The 23,249-nt window shown below is 38.3% G+C and overlaps 1 protein-coding gene across 4 annotated transcripts in view; it reads right to left on the bottom strand.

The window, feature by feature from the left end:
- LOC309386873 (spermatogenesis-associated protein 7 homolog) overlaps window positions 1-23,249 on the bottom strand; it is a 62,624-nt gene that overhangs the window by 27,709 nt on the left and 11,666 nt on the right. For all 4 annotated transcript variants that reach the window (XR_014174509.1, XM_081942767.1, XM_081942765.1 and 1 more), the window contains exons 2-4: window positions 16,535-16,612; window positions 6,575-6,667; window positions 828-875 (exon numbers count right to left, since the gene is read on the bottom strand). Coding sequence is in view for 3 of the 4 variants with exons in the window: in XM_081942767.1 (XP_081798893.1) it covers window positions 828-875; window positions 6,575-6,667; window positions 16,535-16,598 (205 nt within the window). In the remaining variant the exon portion in view is untranslated. The remainder of the gene's footprint in view (window positions 1-827; window positions 876-6,574; window positions 6,668-16,534; window positions 16,613-23,249) is intronic.

The raw sequence follows: 23,249 nt of genomic DNA, 5'->3' as shown, positions 1-23,249 counted from the left end.
CTGCCTTCATTTGTGGTAAAAAAATAAAGCTGCAATTTGTTCTCCTAGTTGAGTGTCCCTGGATTCCCACTCCCAGTGAAGAACTGTAATCTACTACAGTGGATCTCAACCTTTGGTGCATGCACCCCTGGGGGAGGGGGGTGGCAATGCCATCACAGGGGGTACGCGAAGGCTTGAAGAAAGGTTAGGATTTAAATCTTGAGTTAAATCTTGGTAGCCTGTGGCCATCGCCCGTAGCCACAAAAGGTATTTAAAGGAATCCCTGATGAAGAAGAGGTTGAGAACCATTGTTTTATTGTATATTTTATCTCTCTCTCTCTCTCCTCTTTCCTACCAATTGCCCTACATTTTCCTCCTTGCATAGTGCTATTGGCTCTTATTCTCTTTTGAGTGTTAGGGAGAACATAGCAACCATCTGAAATCTCAACTGGAATATTTCATGACTGTTAAGTGTAATTGTTAGAAGGTTTCAAGAGGTGCAGAATTTATTGATTTTGAAGCAGAGTTTCATGTCATCTCTTAACACCTCCAAATTCTTCCCCGTCTTCAGCCATGTTTGAAAAGCCTCCTTAGGTGGCAATTGTTACTCTCTGATCAGTTTTACTGCTACTCTGGGATATCCTGTAAGAAACTTGGGAGTACATGTAACTGGACCTTTTCATTTTTGTTAATGATACAATCACCCGCCTATGAAGTACACACGTCCCTCGCTTAAGTTTGAGAGCTGGGGCTAGGGGACAGAAAGAGAAAGAGTCCAAAACAAACATTTCCAGTCCAAACAAAACAAAACCAGACATTATTTGGAAAACAAATCAAGTTGTACCTACATTTAATGCTTGTGTTTAAACTCTTTGGAGCAGATGAATCAACAGCAGCTGAATTAACAACAAGAAGAAAAATGTTTATCTTCTCAATGCAGTATTCCATTTTCAAATGCAGAAAAGAGAAATAAATAGCTTGCTTACAACCAATAGGAAACAGAGGTTATTGAAGCCTGAATTCAATTAACTTCAAGCTCTTAAGGAATCTTATTTAGATGTTTTGTTTATAAATTAACTGATGATAGCTTCTTTGTTGAATATGAAGCGAGAACTTCTACTAGTGCAACTGTTAAAAAAAGTATAATATAATTCACATCTCATATCATATCATAATTCAAATCAAGGAATAGTTGTGTGATTTGATTTTGCTTTTCTGCTTAAAGTACACCCTGTTTCTCAACTTATCCAAGCCAAGCAATGTACCTGCAGTGTTTTAGGGATGATATTGGCATACATTTTTGTTTTCAAAGTATCCTCCACAACTTTCCCCTTATTTCTTTGGCACTTTGTATACTTTTTTAAAAAAGTGATGTACATTAAAACTGTTTAGAAAATGGAAGAAATGACGCAGGCCTATAAACAAATAGTTAAGTAGGTTGAATTTCTGCCGAAAATCAAGAGCTTCTGTTTTAGCTCAATATAGAGTGGGAACAAATGTTTCTAAACTGTGGTTGCGTATACTTCCAAATTGATTTTGCTACAAAAAATATGCAGATCCTTTTGAGCATGGTGAGCTTACTACTGCTTGAATCTTGGTTGTTAGTAAAAAAAAAAGGCTTTACAAAAAGCCTGATGGGAATTAAAAATGGGGGCAGGCAGCTATAATAATAAGAATTTCAACAGTTCAGCAAATTTTACTCTAGTAATAATGGGTATGGAATATAGACAGTCCAGTTTTTAGGCAAGATGCATATTCTGCAGTTCTGTACAATACTAATTCAAAGCTATTGCCCTGTTAATATATTTTCATTCATTCCTTTAGTATATTAAGGATTATTCTAGCCTTTCTTTTCTATGTGTCTATAATGGCTAACAATAAGACCATTAAGTAAAAAAGTGAAAGTAGTGGTTTTTCAATTCACCTAAAAATTAAAGTAGATTTGATCAAATATAAAAAAATACATTTAAAATGTATAAACATGCTCATTCAGGAGAAGACTTCGAATGATCATCTTTAGTACTAATTTAGCTAGCAGATGCAGAAAGATGTCTGAAGGTGAACAGATGAAAGCCTTTGAGGCTCAAAGGGAATACTGTCTCCTAATTAATGAATTAAAACAAGGTTATGTGCAGCCTCCCAGAAAGTGGGTTCTTGGGGGGGCCCTCCAAAGCTGCTAACATAAATTAGTGATGATGTCCATTTCCTGCTTTTGTACCACAGGACCATAGAGCAGGGGAGTTCCGGAGCAGATTGTCAACATCTTCCATATAATATTAGGAATTTCTTCTTTTAGTTTTGATGAGATCTTACGTTTCTTCAGAAATAAATGGTCATCAGTGTATGCAGGGCTTATACAATACAATACAATAATACAATACAATAGCAGAGTTGGAAGGGACCTTGGAGGTCTTCTAGTCCAACCCTCTGCCTAGGCAGGAAACCCTATACCGTTTCAGACAAATGGCTATCCAACATCTTCTTAAAGACTTCCAGTGTTGGGGCATTCACAACTTCTGGAGGCAAGCTGTTCCACTGATTAATTGTTCTAACTTTTCAGGAAATTTCTCCTCAGTTCTAAGTTGCTTCTCTCCTTGATTAGTTTCCACCCATTGCTTCTTGTTCTACCCTCAGGTGCCTTGGAGAATAGTTTGACTCCCTCTTCTTTGTGGCAACCCCTGAGATATTGGAACACTGCTATCATATCTCCCCTAGTCCTTCTTTCTCTTAAGCTAAACATACCCAGTTCCTGCAACCGTTCTTCATATGTTTTAGTCTCCAGTCCCCTAATCATCTTTGTTGCTCTTCTCTGCACTCTTTCTAGAGTCTCCACATCTTTTTTACATCGTGACGACCAGAACTGAATGCAGTATTCCAAGTGTGGCCTTACCAAGGCATTATAAGGTTTAAGCCAGCAATGCACAGAATCCCCTTTTCTTCCTTTTATTAGACACGCCACATATCCTTTCTTTTATACAAAAGGTTCCCTGGGGGAAGCGGGTGGAGAGCATTCTTTTCAAGAGGGTGACCTGATTATTTGCAAATGGTTTTCTTTTATTTGTAAGCTGCCAGGAGTTGTCAAGGTGTTGGATGGCCTTGAACCTTGATTACATAAATAAATAAGAATCTGGGATTCTCCTGACAGGACAAGGCTTCATTTTGATAGGAGAGGAAAAACAGAAGTGGTGTCAAATACAGGTCACAGGATTCACAACTCCCAATCACTGCTGAAGCCAGATTAGTTTCCCCCTTCCACCCAGAGTTGGCATCAAACCCTAAGCAACTTCTATGGCTCTTTGTTTTAGAGAATCCTATACTGCAAGGTGTTCAGCTTCTCTTGGACAAAACACCACTTTAATTTCTTCTCTCTTATAATATAGGGCAGTTCATACAGATCAGGAGAAGAACATCTATAGTTTCTAAAATCATGATAAACCCAAGCAAGCTAGAAGAAAAATGTCTTCGTAATCCAAAGTTTACCTATACATAAGCAAATATATACATATTTTTCTGCATGATTGTAGTCCACGAACCAAACAGAACAGTCATGGAGATAATGTATTATCAATATGCTGTTTCATTCATACCCCTCAGAGCTCTGCATAGGATTATCAAAAAGAAAGCATGTTTCTGTATGCTGCCTAAACTCTTTTGCAGAGATTTTGCTTAGTGACCATATTTGAATGCGATGTTAGATTCTCCAGTAGAACTCAGAACTGGATTGCAATGTTTGAAAATCAAATTGAAAGCAGTTTCATTAGGGGAGCGATGAAGAAATTGGCTTTGAAATCTCACTGGGTCAAGAAATCATCCTTAAACATTTTACCTCCTGGAATCTCTTATCTAGCATGGGAAGTATCAGAACAGAACTTGGATCCTTGTCATCTCTGGATCAGACTAGTGCAATAATGCAAGGACTTGGGACTGCCCTTGGAAACCACCCCAAAAGTTTTAGCTCAAACAGAATGCAGCTGCCCATGTTTACCAGGCCTGTTACACTGCTCCTGCATGACCCATAATAGATGGCACTGTGTTTCTGTTTGCTATTTTTTAAGTTGTATAACAGGGCTGTCAAACTTGTGGCCTGCGGGCCAGATGCGTCATGCACTGGCCATGCCCGTGCCTAGTTTAGAAAAGAGGGGGGATTGTGATACATCACGTGACGATGCAAATTTGACACCCCTGTTCTATATAGCTTGGTATCTAGCTATCAAAGAGACTACCTTTACCAGCTAGATTCTGTCTAACTGACCCAGACTGCCAGGCAATATCTACTAGAAGTCCCTGTAAGTGCAATAGAGTCACATGCATGCATTGGGGCAATTCCTCTCCCATAGAAGAGCCTGCTCCCACCCATAAGCAAGGGAAGTGTCTATTCTGATGGTCTCTAGAGGGGAGGAAACAACTTTTGTAGAATGCCTTAAGAACTACAGAGGCTTAGGGACATATAGAACTAGACTAATAGAACCATGTATGTATGTATGTATGTATGTATGTATGTATGTATGTATGTACGTACCCTGCCTCCCTCACACCTTCTTCCTATTTTTCTCACAACAACAACTCTGTGAGTGGATTGGGCTTAGAGCAGGGGTGTCCAAACTTGGGAACTTTAAGACTCGTGGACTTCAACTCCCAGAATTCCCCAGCCAGCTATGCTGGCTGGGGAATTCTGGGAGTTGAAGTCCACGAGTCTTAAAGTTCCCAAGTTTGGACACCCCTGGCTTAGAGAGAGTGACTTGCTCAAAGTCATCCAGCTGGTTTCCATGTCTCAGTGGGGACTTGAACTCACCGTCTCTTACTTTTTAGCTTGGTGCCATAACCACTAGACCAAACTGGCTCTCTGTGCCAGTTGTACCATTAATTAGAATTTATTTTATATGCTGTGAATATCTACCTTCTAGAGAAAACTACAATTGAGGCAGTAGATAAACTGCTTAAATAAAGGACTGTTTTTCACACTTACAACCAACAGTTGCAGTGTCTCAGGGTCACGTGATCGCCTTCTGTGACTTTCTGACAAAGTCAATGCAGAAGTCAAACTCACTTAACAACCATGTTACTAACATAACAACCGCAATGATTTACTTAGCAACTATGGCAAGAAAGGTCGTAAAATGGGTCAAAATTCACTTAACATATCTCTCGCTTAGCAACAGAAATCATGGGTTCAATTGTCGTCATAAGCCAAGGCCTACTTGTATCTTAAAGGACAGTAACAGAAATTTTAAGTTAGCTTAGGCTAAACCTTTAAGTTTAGCTTATGCTAAACTCCCTAGGCCAGTGGTGGGCAACCCGCGGCTCGCGAGCCACATGCGGCTCTTTACACCCTTTAATGCGGCTCTTCTGTGTGCTGGGTGCCCGCTCCCCTCCCTCCTCTCGGGCTTCGGAGGGAAGCTTCTGCAAAAGCCCGGGCGAGTGACAACCAATTTTGGTCCTATGACTGCAGAATGCTGCAAAATACCATAAATGCAGGCCAGTTGCTGAGTGTTTCAAATGTGATTGGAACACTCAACAAGGTGACCACAGTGTGTGTGTGTGTGTGTGTGAGTGAGTGAGACAGACAGACAGAGAGAGGAACAGAGAGAGGGAGTGAGGGAGGGAATCAGAGAGAGACTGACAGACAGACACACACACACACACAGACAGAGAGAGACAGAGAGGGGGAGGGAGGGAGAGAAAGATAGACAGACAGAGAGAGACACACACACAGAGTGAGTGATTAAGTGAATGAGTGAGAGACAGACACACCCACATACACAGAGTGACAGAGAGAGAGGAAGGGAGGGGAGAGAGACAGAGGGAGAGACAGAGACAGATACACACACACACAGAGTGAGTGAGTGAGAGACAGACAGACACACACACAGAGTGACAGAGATGGGGGAGGGAGGGAGAGAGAGACAAAGAGCCAGAGAGAGAGAGAGAAAGAAAAAGAAAAAAAGAAAGTGGGAGAGAGAGATGAAATTAAAAACAACAACATACAAACCTGACTTACTCAAACTATCCAAGGAAATGCAAGGCCAATGTTCACATTAGTGGTTGTGACTTTGTCAGTCAATGTCAGGATGTAATTTTCTCTACATTGTAAGGCAAATTTTACGGAATTTAACGTTATCGATAAATAATATCGTTCTAAAGTTTTTGTTTTATTAGTTGTGTTATTTGTATCCTCCCGACCTATGTGGATACTTGCATGCAGAATATTCTCAATAAAAACTTATTGAAACTAAAAACAGTGTACCATCCTATGTATTTTTGGTTTTAAAAATGTGGCTCTCAAAGTAAATTTCAATCGTGGTTTTGGCGAGATTTGGCTCAGTTGAAAAAAAAGGTTGCCCACCACTGCCCTAGGCAGCAGGCATTGGACAGATTACAGATTTTGTCCAAGATAACATAGAACTCATTTTGAAATTTTTTTAGACAAAACTGATGATTATATAATATAACATTTGGAAGTGATCTCTTAAAAAATAATATTAGGACATTTGAGTTTGAGAAAGATCTATGATGCACACTTTTAGTTAAAGTGAATCCACCCGTAACTACAATTGTCAGATGACTGAGGAGAAAAGATATTTTATTTAGCAAATACCTTTGGCGGCGAGCAGTTTTCTGTAATGCACAGCCATATGATCTTGAACAATGTACTGGCTTGAGAGCTTGCAGGAAGAACTTGGAGAAAAGGCTGAGGAAATTTTTTAAAAATTGCTCTAGTTAATAGATTTAAGTATCAGGCACATTGATTTCTGAGGAATTCTTACACTTCTAGAGAAATGCATTTTCTGATTGTGATACTTGAAGTGGTATTTTGGTGTGGCTTCTTTTTGTACTACTTTATGATGAAGTAATGAACAAATGAATAGAAATAAACAATGAATGACATCTTTGTATGTATACTTATTAAATCCCCATTTCTTGATATGGTATCTCTTATATATAACTCTTAAAGAATATTATAGGTTTAATCTTCCAATACAATCTCCATTTGTAACGATTTAAAGGTGTGGTTTTTTTTACCTCAGGAGCTAAGAAATAGAAAAAGAATTATGGATATCCATTTTTTCTAGGAATACAAACTCCAAGATGGATTTTTTGTATTAGTCTCTCTCTTCCAAACTGTTACTTTAGTTGGTATAAAGGAAGGTACATGAATGCAAAACATTTGGAATGACTGTTTCTGTTTCTGTTCTTGCTTTCCATACTTAACACTTGGTTAAATATTCATCTTATGCACTATCATTATTTAATAAAAAATTATTCTAGTGGAAACAAAGTCTCAAAAAAAAACTGAAAACAAGAGAAAAGAAAGCTGCACAAGTTATTAAAAAAATTAAGGCCAGTTACTGAAAAGCAAGGGGAAAAGTGAAATGTGTCATTTTCTTCCCACTTTACATGCAAGGACAAGTTTGATTTTCAAATCTGTTCCAGCTGAGCTCCAAGATTAAAGTACAATATGAAGTCGCACCATCCAGTTCTAACTCTCTGAAAGTGGCCTCCATAGCATAGAAGATCTTATTTCTGAAAGACTGACACAAAAAAGCTAGACTAGAATTTGCTAAACTGCATGTTGACAAGTCCTTCTGGGAGAATGTCCTTGGAGCAGATGAAACAAAATTACAGCTTTTTGGTAAGTCACAGCAACACAGAAGAAGAAAAAAGATCCTTTTAAAGAAAAGAGCACCAGCCCTACTGTGAAAAATCGAGAAGGTTTCATAAAGTTATGATGCTGTTTTCTTGTCTCTGATACTAGATGCATTGAATCTAGGCAGGGCAAAATAAAATCAGAACATATCAAGGCATTCTGGAACTAAATTTCTGACAGTTAGAGCAATAAATCAGTGGAACAACTTGCCTCCAGAAGTTGTGAATGTTCCAACACTGGAAGTTTTTAAGAAGAGATTGGACAACCATTTGTCTAAAATGGTATAGGGTTTCCTGTCTAGGCAGGGGGTTGGACTAGAAGACCTCCAAGACCCCTTCTCTGCTCTTCTGTTCCGTTCCACTCACTCCACTCTGCTCTTCTGTTCCGTTCCACTCACTCCACTCCACTCCACTGTACTGTACTGTACTGTACTGTACTGTATTGCATTCTAACATAAAGCCCAGTGTTAAAATGTTCTGTCTCAGTCACAGGTCATAATTGAAGTGGTCTGCTATGAGTCCTGACCTGAATACAGAACATAGAATATAGAACATCTATAGAAAGAGTTCACAATTGGAACAAACTCACAATTGGGAGAAAGAACCTATCAAACCTACGTCAACTACTACAGTAAAGGTAAAAGTTCTTCTGCACATACGTGCTATTAGTTTCTGGCTCTAGGGGTGGTGTTCATCTCCATTTCTAAGCTGAAGAGCCAGCGCTGTCCGAAGACGTCTCTGTGGTCATGTGGCTGGCATGACTAAATGCCGAAGGCACACGGAGCACTGTTACCTTCCCACCAACGTGGACTCTATTTTTCTACTTGCATTATTTACGTGCTTTCAAACTGCTAGGTTGGCAGAAGCTAGAAGAAGTAATGGGAGCTCACTCCATTATGCGGTGCTAGGGATTCAAACTGCTGAACTGCTGACCTTCTGATCAACAAGCTCAGCATCTTAGCCACTGAGCCACTGCATCGCTCAAGTCAACTGCTACGGAGTGGAACAAATTGCTGTTGAGAAGTATAAAAGTCATATTTAGAGCTACAGAAAGTCCTTGATTGCTGTTATTGCATCAAAAGAGTATGGTACAAAACATTATATTGGGGTAACAATAATTATGTCCATGCTATTTTTATTTGTTTAATTATCTGCAAAACTAAGCTTTCCAATAGCTACACCTAAACTACTGAACATCTGCTCAGGAAACAAAGTTTGCACATTTTCTTTTGGATTTTTCCAGTGATGAAATTAACCATATTTAGGAAGGCATTTTTTTCCAGATAAAATGTAAATCGTATTGGATTTTTTTTAGCAACTGCAGCAATCTTTTTAAGTTAGATGCACACTTGGAATGTATAGGTATATTCAGAACATAATTTTTATGTGGAAATTGAAGATAAGAAGTTTTCAATATTAATAACATTTATTTCAAATAAAATATACATTGAGAAATGTATTTGCAACCTTCTCTAGAAAGCACTTAGCTCTGAAGCAAGTAACATTTTGCTTTCCCAAATCTACCCAATGCTTATACAGTATCAGAGGTGGGTTGCCAATTTTTCTACTACCGGTTCAGGTGCGGTCCTGTGTGCGACACTTCTGTGCATGCACAGAAGTATCTGGGCAGGTTGGTGGAGCCTTGCCCCACCGCTACTACCGGTTCGCCCAATCTGGGTGAAACCAGCAGCAACCCACCTCTGTACAGTATGCTAAGAATCTAGATAAGTGATTTTAATTATTTCAAATAGGGAGAGCCTGATTGTTATCAAGAATAACAATTAAATTGGTCCCCCTTCTTTTACAATCTATAAAATACATCTGGTAAACAATCTCTCTCTACTTGTCAGCTTTTCTATGAGCAGAGCAATTTTCCACTGAGGTTTGTTTTCCAACTGTGACACAGAGGTTTCTGGCTTGTTTTCTACAGGTAGATAACACTGATTTCAAACAAAAATGAGGTTAGAAATCTGAAGTTGATTTTCCTCTCCCCTGATTTACATTGTTTATATCAGTTGAAGCTTGGATTTGCAGTTGAAAGCTAGAGAAGTGATTGATTGGTAAATCCATTGCATCCTATGAGAGGCAATTTTAATTATCATGTTAATCTCTTTATTTTATTAACAGCAACAGAGAAGGATAAAGCAATCTTAATGAAAGTTTAATAAATGACAGGCACTCAGGGTCAAGCTGGCCTGTTTTGCAATTTAAAGGCAAAATATTAATCATATTATGAAGGCAGTTTCTATAGTCACCCAGTGACACCAGGATTTTAAGTGTGCATAAGTTTTTGCGAGGTAAAATATACAATTAACCAATGCAGGACATCAGAAATAGATGTCATGTCTGGAATCCTGTAACTTTTGGATCCTCATGAAATCAAGAACTAGAATAAGTTTTTTAAGCTGTTATTAAATGCTTTATGCAAGGGCAGAAATCCAAGGTTTAGCCCTGACTCCAGACATGTACATAAGCTACCTAAGGGAGCTTCGTCTAAATTATCCGGATGGATTAATTTTAGATTTTGTTTCTCTTGATGCAGTCATTATTGAGCCATGGTGGTGCAGTAATGCAGGGCTAACTCACTGCTTACTCCAGGAGTTCGATCCTGACCAGCTTGAGGTTGATTCAGCCTTCCATCCTTTCAAGGTGGGTAAAATGAGGACCCAAATTGTTGGGGGCAATATGATGACTCTGTAAACCGCTTAGAGAGGGCTGTAAAAGCACTGTGAAGCGGTATATAAATCTAAGTGCTATTGCTATTGCTATTATTATAAGGTAGTGCTTGCCTGAAAACCTTTGTCTAACGTACAATATCCCCAACTCTGAAATTTTCCCCATTCCCATCACTGATTTTGATTAAGAACACAGCAGGTTTCTCCAGTGCTCAACTGATAAAAAATGGACAAAGGCCAAGAAGCTGAGATCTTTATCAGGCTATCCAAAGAGAGCCCCAGAGCTGTGCGTGGTCCATAATTTCCAATGCTGATTCATGTTGTCTAGAGAGTTTTTAAATATACATTCAGAACATTGCTGGAAACTAGTTGTATATTTGGAGTATAGTGCCGTCCTCATACATAATAATAAAACTACCTTTTACTCTTTTTCATTGCACACCAAGATTTTTGAAGTGCTGTGTTGATGTCTTAGGGTAGTGATGGCTAACCTTTTTGTCATCACGTGTCATAAGCACATGCATGTGCCTGCACCCATAGTGCAATGTGCCTGCAACCACTCCATGCCCCTCCCCTCTGTGCATTTGCATGCAATCCACCCACTCCCCCTGCTCATGCATGCATGACCCCCTGGTGCCCCTGCACATACATGTGTGACCCCCCACATGCATGCGTGACCCCTGCACATGCATGTGTGACCCCCCACATGCATGTGTGACCCCCTGAACATGGATGTGTGACCCCCCACATGCCCATTTTGGGCCTACTAGGCCTCCCTGCAGCCTTCTGGGACCAAAAGCGGGCTGCAGGGGCATGCACAGCAGAGACTCAAAAATCAGTTGGCCGGTGGGAGATGCGTGCACATGCGCAGTGGAGCTAAGCTGGGGTGATGGCTTGTGTGTCAGGCTGTCAGGCCTGCAGTCATATTCCTTTAAGGATCTTTGGCCTGCCACACACACACTCTCTTTCTTTAGAATGCTGTTTCATTAGTGGGGAATTGGGAGGGGGTAGGAGTAGAATCTATTTGTTTTCAAAATAAAAAATTCCTTTCTAGAAATCAAGGTCATTCTTTGTCTCTGCACCTCTGCATCTGACCAGAACTAGATGGGTGGAAATGCCAATGTGGCAGAGGAAGATTGGACCATGTGATGGACTTGTGGATGTGGGGACAAGTTCATGAACTTTCAACTGGGTGGAAACCTAGGAAGCCTTCAGATTCGGGTTTCCACAGATGTGCCAACATGTCTGTTTTATTAAATTGGAACTTTGATGAAAGTTATGTCTTGAACTCTGATTTAATTCTGGATGATATTTGGAACGCTGACATAGGCGACATCACGGTCTTAGAATAATAATGAGTTAGAAATGGTAGATAAAATTAACTTACACCTATCAACATGCAAATAAGCTCAGTTTGCCCTGCATGAATTTATTACTCCAGTGCATCATTTAATAATAGATCTAACTTTGCTCCTAAAATTTCAATGTATTGGCTATATTAAAAGGTACTTTTTTACCCACTATAGATTGATACCGGATAAAAATCATTTCATATACACTAACTTTGGAGAGTATCTATAAATTGCAGTTGGCACAAAATACAACTGTCAGAATGCTAACTGAGACCATTAGAATATATTGCATCGGTTTTGATTACTGCTCTATTTTAGATCAACTCTGCCAAAGATGGGAACTTATTTATTTTGGCCATACATCTCCACCATGAGTTTCAGTCTCTTTACTACTTTAAATGCAAGTCAAAATGTGTTCTCGGGCGGTGGTTTATATGCTGATTTTATGTTAAGCACCAAAGTTACCGCCCCGAGTCCTTTTCGGGAGAGGGGGCGGTCTAGAAATTCGAAGAAAATAAAAATAAAAATAAATAAATAAAAAGTCATATGACTGGGACAGGATAAAGTGCATAAATAACACCATGTTAGCTTTTACATTTATAGATTGCTGTTAAAAGTTAGGATATCAACTACTCTGAAAACTATCAGAATATTAAGAGCAAAGAAAATAGATGATAATCTAATTCATGATTATTAGTCAATGTTCTGTATGTTTCAGTAGTTTCCAGATTTCCAGAAATAAGTCTGTCTATACTCATGCTCCTGAAAACCTTGAAACTGAGAATTGCGTTTTGTGATTTAGATGCATGTAATGCTTTATGTAGCCTTGGGATCCTTCTGTGCCTTCCTTATTTGTAATAGGAATTATTTGTTACTGAAATGTGCTTTTTAGAAAAAAAAAACTCTTTCATTTTAAAATCAACCACATCTATAAAGTCACCTTTAAGGGAGAAAAGACAGTGATAAATTAGCAGGGGGAAAAAAGTATCAAACGTTTTCTCAGCAAGAATATTTTCCTTATTCCAAACCCACTATGACATTACAACTGCCTTTTGGTAATTACTAATTTAGTCTGTATCTGCAGACTGAACTGAAATAGATTCCTTTGGCATATTACATTTTGAATAAATCATATCTGAAGTTATAAATTTCCTGTTGTAAATCTGAATGCAGCAATAATCAGCTTGATTGATGCAACACAAATGACAATAAAACATCCCTTTACCATTTGGCTGATGAGCCAAAATGTATGAGCTGAAATGTACTGGGTTGGCTATTCTGTCTGCTCCCAGGCTTGGAACCACAATTAAAACTGCTCTTCTCTCCAGTGCTCAAAGTTTTTGGATAAGGGGGAGGGATCCACACAAAAGTATCTGCCAGTTTAAGGTTGGTTGTATGCCTTGGCCTAGATTTAATGGGAATGTCATAAAATAACCATCTGTGAAAAGTTCCAGCAGTGGTATTCAAATTCATTCCTAAATGGGCATAAAAATGATGCTGTCATATGCAAAATGAAGATCTTGGATGTGATTATGTTTTTGGTATCAAAATTACAACCCCTGAATTTACAGTTGTCCAGTGAAGAAAAAGGGAATCAGAAACCCAGTAGGTGTTACATCAGTTTACATCATATAGAATATAATAAGTAAATCAGCTATCAGCATAAAAATGAGGAAGACTTAGAATTCTGTGAGCTATAATCCCAATAGTCTCTAGGATAGAGATGACTTAATTAAATTAACTAATTTGAGTTATTGGCATCTCTTTGCAAGGACTTAGACTGAATGACAATGTACTTATCATTCCAATCCTATCTTCCTGAGCTAGTAGAAAACAAGCAGAAATCAGAACATCAACGTTTGTGAAAGATCCAGGCCTAGTCTTTCACATGTTCTTGGAAAAAGAAAATCTGTCATCCTGAATGCCATCTTCCTCAAGCAAGTGCATAAAGTCAGTGATGGGATTCAAAAGTTTTTACTACCGGTTCTGTGGGTGTGGCTTGGTGGACGTGGTGTCGCTTGGTGGGCGTGGTGAGGCTTGGTGGGCATAGCACGGGAAGGATACTGCAAAATCCGCATTTCATCCCGATCAGCTGGGGACGGGGCCAGTCAGTTGTAGTATTTACCGGTTCTCTGAACTACTCAAAATTTCCACTACCTGTTCTCAGAACCTGCTGAATACCACCTCTGCATAACGTTAGTACCATTCATGAACTGCACCAAGAACATTTGAAGCTTTACATAGCCATGCCTTGGTAATTCTGAGACTTTCAGATTTCAATGTATTGTATGTGGGGCTGCTAAAGATAGGGTAGACATTTCAGCTAAGACACAATACAAATTTTAGATTGGTTCCCAACCCTAAGGCTATGTAGAGAAATCATATCAATTCATTCTGTTTCTGAATTTTTAATGTGCAATAAACTCTAGCATCCAGGTATTTGTTGGCCTGCCTTCACCTCACATCAGTTTGCTATCATCTTCATCTGAGGCTCTTTGAATGCTTCCACTCTCCATATTTGGTGAACACATGAATAAAATCATTGTAGTGGTAGCATTCTGACTCTAAAATATTCTTTTTTTAGATAAATCACTCAATTGTGATTAAGTTGACTATTTTCATTTTGGCTTTGATTTAATGATTATCTTACATTTTCTTAAGGGTAGCTCAGTGGCTAAGATGCTGAGCTTGTCAATCACAAAGGTCGGCAGTTTGGTGGTTTGAATCCCTAGCACTGCTTAACGGAGTGAGCTCCTGTTATTTGTCCCAGCTTCTGCCAACCTAGCAGTTCGAAAGCATGTAAAAATGCAAGTAGAAAAAATAGAAAACACCTTGGTGGGAAGGTAACAGCATTCCGGGCTCCTTCGGTTGCTAGTCGTGCCGGACACATGGCCACGGAGATGTCTTTGGATAGCGTTGGCTCTTCGGCTTGGAAACGGAGATGAGCACTTCCCTCTAGAGTCGGGAATGACTAGCACATATGTGTGAGGGGAACCTTTACCTTTTACCGTACATTTTCTTATGAGCTATCCTTGGAAACATTTATCATACAGGATGAAATACTGTATGTAGGTCTGATAAAGATTATTTGTTAAAGTTGTTTGATGTAAGTTAAGAAAGAAAAAAAGGTAGAGTAGAAGTATTTCATCCCATTAGAACTTTCTCCAGCTACCGTATTTTTCAGAGTATAATATGCACCGGAGTATTGTTGCAGTAGTATCTGATCCACCATTAAGGGCTAAACAAAAAACATGTGCTCAGAAGAACTATCTCTGGTAATTTTCCACTACTGTAGGCCTCTGGAAAGAGGCTGAACCACGTTAGGAGGAAAAACAAAGGAGACAAAAGGATCTCATCACCACAATGCCAGGATGAGCAGCCAATGTAAACATGACACCAGGAACCAATAGAATGCTTGTACAGGAAGTATGACCAAATATGGTAGTGTTAAACCTATTACAGGAAGTATGACCAAATATGGTAGTGTTAAACCTATGTGTAATTGTAGTATGAACCCTTTACTCCGCCCTTCCTTGTTTACCAATAAAAGAGACCCCCAGAGGCAACTCTGGGCGCGGCTTCATCCCGAGGAATCCTGTGTGTTGTCTTCACTCTCCATCTCATGAAATCGGCCCCCGGAGAAGGCCTCTGGCCAAACCGGGAAGATTGAGCCCCGGTTTTCCACAGAGTATAAGCCGCAGCAAGGTTTTGAAGGGGAAAATGTTAAAAAAAAGTTTTTGCACTCTGCAAACCTCCCAAAAATGGCCCATTTTTCACAAAAACAGGCCCATTTTTTTTTCAAAAAAGGGCATGAATAGCCCTTAGGAGGCTTATAGAGTGCTTCGGGGGGGGGCAAAAACGAGCAAAAATCGGCCCAGTTTTCATGAAAACAGGCCATTTTTTGTCAAAAAAAGAGCATGGATAGCCTTTACGAGGCTTATAGAGTGCTCCTGGGGGCTGGGGGTGTGTGGCAAAATTGAGCAAAAAACAGCCATGGTCATTTCTGCCCTCCCCAGCCCCCAGGTGCACTCCAAAAGCCTCCTACAAGCTATGCATGACCATTTTGATGAAGGAGGAAGGGTTTCTGGAGGCAAAAAATGCTGTATTCAGTGTATAAGATGCACCCAGATTTTCAGCCTCTTTTTTGAGGGAAAAAGGTGTGTCTTATACTCTGAAAAATTCAGTACATATTCAAGAATCTTTTGGTTTTATAAACATTGAAATGATGCGTACTTTGCCAAAAGCAAGATATCAGTTCAAAGCTGTGAAACCCAATCAAAACTGCAAAACCAAAAACTTTCTGTTATATCCATTATACATTATTCTGAGAGAGGACACCATTGATTATGCTTTTGTGCAATGAAGCAATTGGTCTACACTTGCTATTTCCAAGTGCCTTGCAGATATTTTAATCCAAACTTAGTTTACTGACTTCCCTAAACTCTATTGTCTATTTACTATAATTACTTACCTGGCTTTCAAATATGGATGAAATAATGATCCTGAAAAACTAAACCGTTACAAATCATATCCTACAATTTAAAGAAATAATTTGAAATTGTTTTGAAAAATCACCGAATGAAGCAGCTTGAAGAGGTGCGCACTTCAATTCCCAGAATTTGAAGTCCGCACCTCTTCAGGCTGTCAAGGTTGAGAAACACTGTAGCAAATTATTTATTCTGAATCACTTTATGCATCCCAATATGTTATTCAAATGGTACCTATTTACATATTTGAATTTTTACCTATTTTCATTTTAAAGGACAGAATAAATACATGAAGTAAATAGGAGTATTTTTGTAATTTCTGAAGACAGTTTGCATTATTAAAAATATTAGATTGGAATTCACAACATTTATCTTGCTGAAAATGTTAAATACTTACGGCTGCTTTTAATACTCATATGTCCTCTGAAAGGGCCCATCAAGGAGTGGTTGGGAATCCTCATAGCGAGTCAGGATACTGAAGGAGGAAAAAGCAATTAGAAATAACAAAATATTAATTTTGATTTTCTTTGAGGTAAACCTTGTTGACACTCAGAATCAATTAGCCAATATTAATAGCCAATAAAGCATGTGTTTACTGTAGATAAGTTACAGTAGCTAATCAAGGAGAGAAGCAACCTAGAACTAAGGAGAAATTTCTTGACAGTTAGAACAATTTATCAGTGGAACAACTTGCCTCCAGAAGTTGTGAATGCTCCAACACTGGAAGTTTTAAAGAAGAGATTGGACAATCATTTTTCTGAAGTGGTATAGGGTTTCCTGCCTAAGCAGGGGTTTGTACTAGAAGATCTCCAAGGTCCCTTCCAACTCTGTTATTCTATTCTATTCTATTCTATTCTATTCTATTCTATTCTACATGACTGCAATAGTATATGAGAATGTTAGAAGACAGAAGGAAAGTTGCAGCCAAGGTAACAGTCTGATAAACACAATCTTAAGGAGGAATGAGGACAAAACATTCTGCAGAAGAGACCCTTCCTAGTTTTCATGAGAATAAATGTGTGTGCGGGAGGAGAGGGGAACACAGGACTTTCCGACTTGGAAGATTCTGTTACCGTAACCCTACAATACAGGTAGCGTTAAAAGTACTCACAATACTTCTTGTTTGGACTACCTCAAAGGACTGGTTTATTTATTAGATTTATAGCCTACCTTTTCTCTAGGAATAAATTCCTCATCCATGTTTTTCCCTTCACCCACATCCTATAAATTAGAATGAATTAATAGAGAATGACTACTCTCTTCCATGACTGAAGACAGAAGCTCCTTGGTCCTAATCTCCTGTAGTCATTGCTCCAAATTAGGGTCACAAAAACTGTTTCACGAGATAATTGATTTAATTTCATGAACACCTCTCTGCCACACCTGACTCAATTAGATTCTTTGATTTTTTTTAAAAAAAAAGCAGAACCTTGCATGCTGCAAATTACTCAACTATATTTATCACAAAAATATTTCTAAGCTTGACTTATCCTCCAGAGACATTCTTAGAAAGCAAGAACTGTGGGCGACTTATTCAGTGCTTTCTTTGTAAGTTTGTCTACTTTTTCAGAGAAAAAGTGATGGATACAACCTGCCTACAGTACTTTGCTTCTCAGTATAAATAGACTTGGTAAACAAACCATCTTCCTTTTTTATATTTGTTTAAATGAAACAATTCCGTTTGGGACTGGAAAGCCATCCTTCTTGCACTGAAATGGGAAAATGCTATATTGGAATGGGAATCTAATAGCCATAAATAATGCAACATTTCAAGTGAAAAAAGGCAGCAGCACTAATGGAAAATGATAGAATACACAGCATAGTTTGTGCTGAGATGTGAGAGTGATGATGCATAATTATGATATCAAATTAATATAAACATCCATATAAAGCATTGCCTTGTTCTAAACCAGGGCTATCCACCCTTGGAACTTTAAAACTTGTAGACTTTAATTCCCAGAATTCCTCAGGCAACCATGCTGGCTTGGGAATTCTGAAGTTGAAGTCCACAAGGCTTAAAGTTGCCAAGGTGGAATACCCCTGTTCTAAACATTAATAGCAAAGCAAATGATTTAAAAAAATAAATAAAAAAGAATCATGGGACAGATCTTGGGCCCCAAATGTCAAATTCCTAACATTTCCACCATAAATAGAAATATTTTAGCCACTCTGGTTTCAATTTAAGTCAGAGCTGTCAAACTCTCAGCCTGTGGGCCAGATGCGTCACGTGCTAGCCACGCCCAAACCCAGTTTAGCAAAGGGGGGAAAAGTCCCGATATGTCGTATGATGCCACTGTGATGAGTTTGACACCCCCGATTTAAGTAAATGTTCAATTCCACATGGGATATGGATAGCTGACTTCTGATCAAAACAAACTTTATAATTAAGAAGTCATCAGCAAGGAAGTGAGAAAGGCCTTTTTGCCAAGCATTTGGCTACCCTCTAACACAGTGGTTCTCAATCTTCCCAATGCCACAACCCTTTAATACAGTTCCTCCTGTTGTGGTGACCCCCAACCATCAAATTGGCGTCTCGGTTCCTAAGACCATCGAAAATATGTGTTTTCCGATGGTCTTAGGTGACTTCTGTGAAAGGGCTGTTCGACTCCTAAAGGGGTCCCGACCCACAGGTTGAGAACCGCTGCTCTAACACAAATTATGGTAATTGATATGACTAGGACATGCCATTGAGGCTTGTGTCATGCAAGTGCTCTGTTTTTCTTTAGTTTTTGAAAAAATGTAGAATTCACAAGAAAGTATATTTCTCCCTTGACAGGGCAATCTGAATTATTTATAGAGATACAGTTTGGTGTAGTAGTTTTGGCATCAGACTAAAAACCTGGGGACTGTGAGTTGCAATCCTGTGTTAGGCACAAAGCCATCTGGATTATCTTGAGCCAGTTACTCTCTCTCAATTCTACAACAAACCATTTCTTTTGAATTTTTTTTTATTTTAATTAAACAAGAACACACAAAAAAAATCATCCTTCATTACATCTTGTAGAAAGCGTGCCGATTGGTTACAGATAACTTTCGTGCATTTCTTCCACAGTCATTACTTATAGTTCATATTAGATTATAGACTTTAAATCAAAAATCTTTGTATATCTTACTATCTGTACCACAATTCTCATTTGATTACAATTATTTGAATGTGCTTTTATCTCAAATCATTAATACTTAGACACAACCACATAATGGCATTCATTAGCTATTTCAAAAATCCTCCAATAACATTACACCTTTATGACATATTCTAAGTAAAAGTCAATTAATAAAATTTCTAAACCTCCCCCCCTGCTTTTCCCCCCTAACTCGCTGTTTAGAGTTTGTATCCAAGTTGCTTTTGCCAATACCTGAGCATGTATATATTATTAAACAATATCCATTGACATTTCCTTGTTGTTATTATAATTGGCTAAAAATCATTTACTATTTATATCCCACCTTCTCTTGTCAAACCCAAAAAACATTACACCTTTATGACAAGATCTAAATAAAAGTTTGTTAATAAAATTTATAGGTCTTTTTCCCAGATCGCAATTTGCAATTTATATCCAAATTTCTTTTACTAGTTTGCCAGTATGTGTATATATCATTAAGCTGTATCCATTATCATTTCATTATTGTTATTATAGTTAATTATTTGTTGACTAATAAACATTTAATAGCAATCTAAAACAATCTAATAATTTCTAAATTCCTACTTATTGATCACCAAAATTAACTAATTTTTTATTATCAACTTTCATTGTCAACCTGTATCTTTCCAGTAACAAAACAGTCTTATCTCTCTTGCCAATTGTGGTGTCAGTCTTCTTTTTATCTCCTTTATAAGGTTTTTATAGAGTTCTCTTTGCACTTTGTTGCTTGAAGGATCTCTAAGGTAATCTCGTTGCCCTCCAGCTGTTATTAAAATTAGCTTGTCTTTGGTTGTCAATTGTGCTTCTGAAAAAAATTTCTCTTCTTAAATCCATCATCATTATCCTTTTTTTCCTTCTGTATCTTGGAATCTGGGGTAGAGCTCCAGTTCATCGAATTCCCTTTTCCATATTCCCTTCATTCCACTTTCACCCACATTTGCTCCATTAATAAATTCATCTATTGTTTTGTCTTTATCTTCTATGTCTTCATTCTCCCCTTTAATTTTTGGGACTCCAACCCCTTCATCTTTTGCTGTGAGGAACACTAGTTTTTACAACTTCTTCTCAATTGTCCCATATCCTTTCAATAGATTTTGAATTCCAGTCAAGATATTTTGGGATTTTAAGGTTTCCTCATCTGAATATTGATCCATGTTTCCAAAAAAGAAGATGGAAAAGAAAAGAAAAACTAGTAGCCATTGCCACTCTAGCCTTCCATGCCTCTTTTATTTTTTTATTTTAGGTTCACTTAAACACAAGTTATTTTATGCTCTTCAAAGGAGAAGTGTTCTGGTTTTTTCCCCCTTTCTCTCCCCTGCCAAAATAGTTCTCAAAAGCACCTGCGAAAACAATTCGTGCTCTTGGCTCTTTATCAGTTTCTAAAAGAAAATTGCAAACCCTTCAGCTACAAAGTCAGTAAGATCAAAGAGAAAAAAAAGAAGAGATACCTTGTTTCAAAAACTCCAGCCTCTGACCTCCGAGTGGCAGTGTTGCTACTTTTCACTTTGTAATATTTATCTCTGGCTTATAGGAAACAAAGTCTTTAATGAAATTTTATAACAAGTAATAGGAAGAATTGTTAAAATAAAAAGGAAGGTTTTAATCCAGAAGTTAAAAAATAAAGTAACAAAAAGCAGAAGAAAAAAAAATTAATCCATTCACTTTAAGAGGAGAAAGGAGAAATGTTGCAAGCACTTCAATCCACAAAGTATAGTTACAAAGAAAAAAAAGCTTTCCAAAGTAATCCAATATAATATAATATAATATTAATATAATATTGCCGCTTAATACTTTTGCTTAAGGATCTAATTTGGCTTTTAAAAAAAGTTTCTTTGTGCAGTCTTTTCCAAAATAGAAAAAATACCTCACCAGATGGACTCACTTTCTCTTTTCATTTCCTTCCTTCTGGAGCCATCCTGACTTCATCAGCCTGGGGCTGCCTTTTTACCCCCGGCTCGAAGAGCTTCCCTTGGGTCAATAAGGGACTTCCTGATCACCGTCTCTGCTGGACGGTTTAGGTCCAAATGGACTGTCCAGCGGCAAAAGTATCAATGGTGGTCTTGAAGTGTCGAGACCGCATGTTGTAACGTGGCGACGTTGGCTCCTCCTCCCCCCCTACAACAAACCATTTTTGAAACCTTACCAAAAAAACTGCAGGCACTTGCCCAATCAGTCACCAACACTGAAATGAAGGGAAAAAGTCACACTGAGAGGAAGGAAGGAAGGAAGGAAGGAAGGAAGGAAGGAAGGAAGGAAGGAAGGAAGGAAGGAAGGAAGGAAGGAAGGGCAGCTAAAATTTATGGCTAAATTTTGCATGGCAGCCAATTGTGTAAGGCAATATTTAGCCAACCTTGTTTAATTTCAGGGAACGATTGCTTCAGTAGTTGGCAAAGATTAATTTAGAAGGACAGAAAGATTTTAGTTTAAAGTTTTTTTGTTTCTCACTGATAACCTACAACTCGATGGTGGATCATATGCTACATGTGTTATATATAACACATTTAAAAAGGTAAACAACTATGAGCTAGTTGTTCCTGACTCTAGGGGGAGATGCTCATTTCCATTTCCAAGCCGAAGAGCCAGTGCTGTCCAAAGACGTCTCCGTGGTTATGACTAAACACCGAAGGTGCACAGAACACTGTTACCTTCCCACCAAAGGTGGTTCCTATTTTTCTACTTGCATTTTTACGTGTTTTAGAACTACTAGGTTGGCAGAAGCTGAGACAAGTAACGGGAGCTCATTCCATTATGCAGCACTAGGGATTCGAACCACTGACTTTTCTGATCAACAAACTCAGCATCTTAGCCACTGAGTTACCACATCCTTATTATAACACATTACAGGCATATAAATACATGAATCAAAAAAACTATTATTTCTATGCTTTGGTTTAATTACTATATTAGAAGTGATGCTACTGCTAGCTGTCCACCCAATTCCGTGTTGTTTCGCTTAAAAGTAAACAATCTATCAGCTAATTATTTTGAACTTCAATTCCTAGACAGGACTATCAATGACAATAAGTCATAGAATCTGTAGCTCAAAACATTTTGTCCTCCTGAACTGTTTTGCCTTTCCCAGGTCTGTTTTCCATAAATCGTTTATGTAAAGATGTCAAGAAACAGAACCTTGAATTCCATGGTATATGGTTTAGTCATTACCTTGTGCTTCTTTGTCTTTGCAATAAAGTGGGTTTGTGCATGCCACTTCTAACTCCATCTTGGGTCTATTTATCTCTAAATAGCAATTTACATTTTATAACTTTTTTATATACAGTAGTAAAATATAGACACTTATCATTCCTTCCTGTAACATCCAAACATATGTAAACTGAGAGACAGCAGGTAGCCTATTCATGTTTGTTTAGCCTCCCCATAGAGACAGAACCAGGCGAAATGATTGCTTCTATCATAGCCAAAGCGCCTCTCAAATATTTTGCTGTGCTGTGGGTCTCATTGAAGACAATCAGATTTCAGGATTTTATTTTCATGATGACGAAAGCCTCTCCTACGAAACCTATGAAGATTGATTATGATGGGGACCTATCCTTTCACCCAATATTCAGTTAAAAAGAGAAAAAATCTCTGAAGTAAATATGGTCAGGGAGGGGGGGGGAAAGTTAAGGTAGCATTTAACTTAATCCAAGTGACTTTCATGTTACTCTCTCTCACACACAAGATTCCTCTTCTGAAGTATGATCATATATCTCACACCAGAATGCTGCTACTTATCTTCTGAACTAGTGGAGGATTACTGGTCATTATTTCAACTAGCCACTTCTCTCCCAAGCTGAATATTCTTACTCTACAGCCTGACTGTTCTCTCCCAAGCTGAATATTCTTACTCTACAGCCTGACTGTTGATTTCTGTTTCTGAGTTACATTTGCAAAATGTCAACACTTAAGACAGAGTTATTACCGGACTACTTTTTAAATTAAAAAAAAAAAGAATGCAAGAACAGAAAATCT

The sequence above is a fragment of the Natrix helvetica genome, assembly GCF_964273705.1.
Source record: "Natrix helvetica genome assembly, chromosome: 2".
Taxonomy (NCBI): domain Eukaryota; kingdom Metazoa; phylum Chordata; class Lepidosauria; order Squamata; family Natricidae; genus Natrix; species Natrix helvetica.
Note: the sequence above shows the minus strand (reverse complement) of the source record. Positions and strands in the feature narration are given on the sequence as shown.